Raw genomic sequence first — 2,232 nt, 5'->3', positions numbered from 1 at the left:
TCTGTCTGACCAGAAGGCGTCCTACACTTCCTCTCAAGAACTCGTTTCCCCCATCGGTTATCGGTTCTTTGACACATATGGAAATTTATAATTGGAAATAAATGAGTGAACAGATATGTTTAAAGAAAGCAATGAATTTATACATCAGGGACGTGGGGGATGGAAATTCGTAGTCTCTGTATAATCCAGTGGTATACATGCGTGATGTTACATGTACATGAGTGAGTAAGCCGCAACATTATACACCTTTTTTCTTATAGAAACTATTATTAAATAAAGTCAAAACAATCAGGCTAATATTTAGTTCATTTCTTATATAAAAATTAATAATAGAATAAATATATATTTCACTAATTCACTAGGAATGATACGGAAAGATTACTGATTGCCTTATTGCTCTGTGGTCTAAACACTAGTTCCTTCCTGCCTTGATTCAAAAACAACGTGTCGTCGACACCTCGAAGCATCACACGGCGGCTATTCCTGCCCTCAAACGAAGACGGTTTCTCTTTATCAGACAACACTGCTACTTCAGGACTGTTCCTAGAAAACACTTGTATAGATGGATTTTGGCTTAAGTCCTCCGATTTGCTCTCGGCATTCAGCAAAGCTTTGGCTTCGTCTTCCGTAATTCTTTTCGACAATTTAACGTTACCACGCTTGGAAATATAACTTAACATTGGCTTTATTCCATTGTCACTGCCTACCTTTCGGCTGGACTTTCTTCCATTTCTTCGAATCCGTCTTCGATTAAATTTGCTCATTGGTCTGAGATGATGATAATGATTATGACCATGGTCATGACCGTTTCCTGCTCGCCTGTATTTTGTTTCTTTTGAACTACAGTCACTACTAGTATCACTCTCTGAAGACGAACTGCAATCTGGTTCTTTCTTTTTTTTCTTAGGAAAACGAGGCAACGGGAAGATAATAGCAGGTTGAGGAGCCATCGGTATCGGGAATGGTGGAGCGGGCATCGGACAAGGAGGCGGACGAGATGGACACGATCTATTCTTCGTACATAATGGAGGTAGAATAGGTGGAGGCATAGGCGGAGGCATAGGGGGAGGCATTAATGGCATTAAGGGCATTGGCATTGGCATTGGCATTGGCATTGGCATTGGCATTGGAACAGGAAAAGCTATAGCCATGCCATCACCATCATTTGGCCAAAAGCCGTTTGTAGTTGACTTTTTTGTAGTTGACTTGGCGGTTGTTGTAGTTTCCTCTGAGACTGGATAGGGAAAGGGCAACAGGGCAACTTGCACGGGCCCGGGTACCGGTACTGGCACCGGTATTGGAGGCGGCGGCATCGGAAACATTGGCGGTGGAAATGGGTACTGCAAGTAGACGGGCCTCATTGTGACCATAATCAGTGTTATGACTATACATTTTTGCTTACTCTGAAATAAAACAAGTGTAAGGTTAATTATTTCTTTATGTAAAACAGCATTTATAGCAGTTTGATGGCCTAATTTTGTTCTAGTCCTATTTAATTAAGAAATGTTTTTTAAGCAAAGGAATAAATCCAATTATTTATTATTGTTGCGTATATTGTCCCTTTTTTAATTTTTTCTTTGGTTTTTTGAAACTAATATTTACACGCTTTCACAGTCCAATGTTTGCATTTCTTATCAAGCGGAAGCAGTTCATTACACAATACGAATAAGTAACAATGTGAATAAAAACTTACGATCATATTTCAGCTAGCTCTTATGAACTACAGTTAGTTTGAACAAAGCGCACGTCTTTCATGCCTCCAAACGCTTTTCTCGCATTTTATCGTAGCCGTCACGTCCGTTACTTAACACTAGCTCATTGTACGAACGAAAAATACTGATTGCAGCACAAATGGTTATTTCGTAACTTAAATTCAAATTTTTTATTGTGACTGTAAAAAGTTTTACTCTGGACGTCCGCTGGCGTAATATATATAGTACGCGAGTAATATAGCTAATACATTGTAGTTCATGTATTTTTTACTTCCTTCGCGCCCCGCAACCACGTCTCTTGCCTTAAAGTGCAAGACCAAGGTTATTTCGTCCAAGTTTTATTGTTGAAATAAAGCAATTTTTGCTACCTTACTTACTGTTTGAGGTACCTATCGTAAAAAAATTATAGCACGTATCCACCTAGAGGTAAGAAAGTAGCTCTTGAAAGACATATTTTTGTTGTTTGAAGCACACTATAAAATGTCATAACAATGAGTTTATAGAAGAAGAAACGTGGGTT

At 38.9% G+C, this 2,232-nt stretch overlaps 1 protein-coding gene across 1 annotated transcript; it reads right to left on the bottom strand.

The window, feature by feature from the left end:
• Positions 1–333: 333 nt before the first annotated feature.
• Positions 334–1,989, bottom strand: LOC113237858 (arp2/3 complex-activating protein rickA-like). Its single transcript, XM_026474557.1, has 2 exons — positions 1,694–1,989; positions 334–1,403 (listed from the first exon to the last, which is right to left on the bottom strand). Exons 1-2 carry the CDS (start codon positions 1,697–1,699, stop codon positions 351–353), a joined length of 1,059 nt encoding a protein of 352 aa, XP_026330342.1. The 5' UTR covers positions 1,700–1,989; the 3' UTR covers positions 334–350.
• Between the last annotated feature and the right edge of the window lie 243 nt (positions 1,990–2,232).

This window comes from Hyposmocoma kahamanoa, unplaced genomic scaffold (genome assembly GCF_003589595.1).
Source record: "Hyposmocoma kahamanoa isolate Upper Pololo Valley unplaced genomic scaffold, ASM358959v1 94, whole genome shotgun sequence".
NCBI classification, from domain to species: domain Eukaryota; kingdom Metazoa; phylum Arthropoda; class Insecta; order Lepidoptera; family Cosmopterigidae; genus Hyposmocoma; species Hyposmocoma kahamanoa.
The sequence above is the reverse complement of the archived record's forward strand: the minus strand, read 5'-3'. Positions and strand labels throughout refer to the sequence as shown.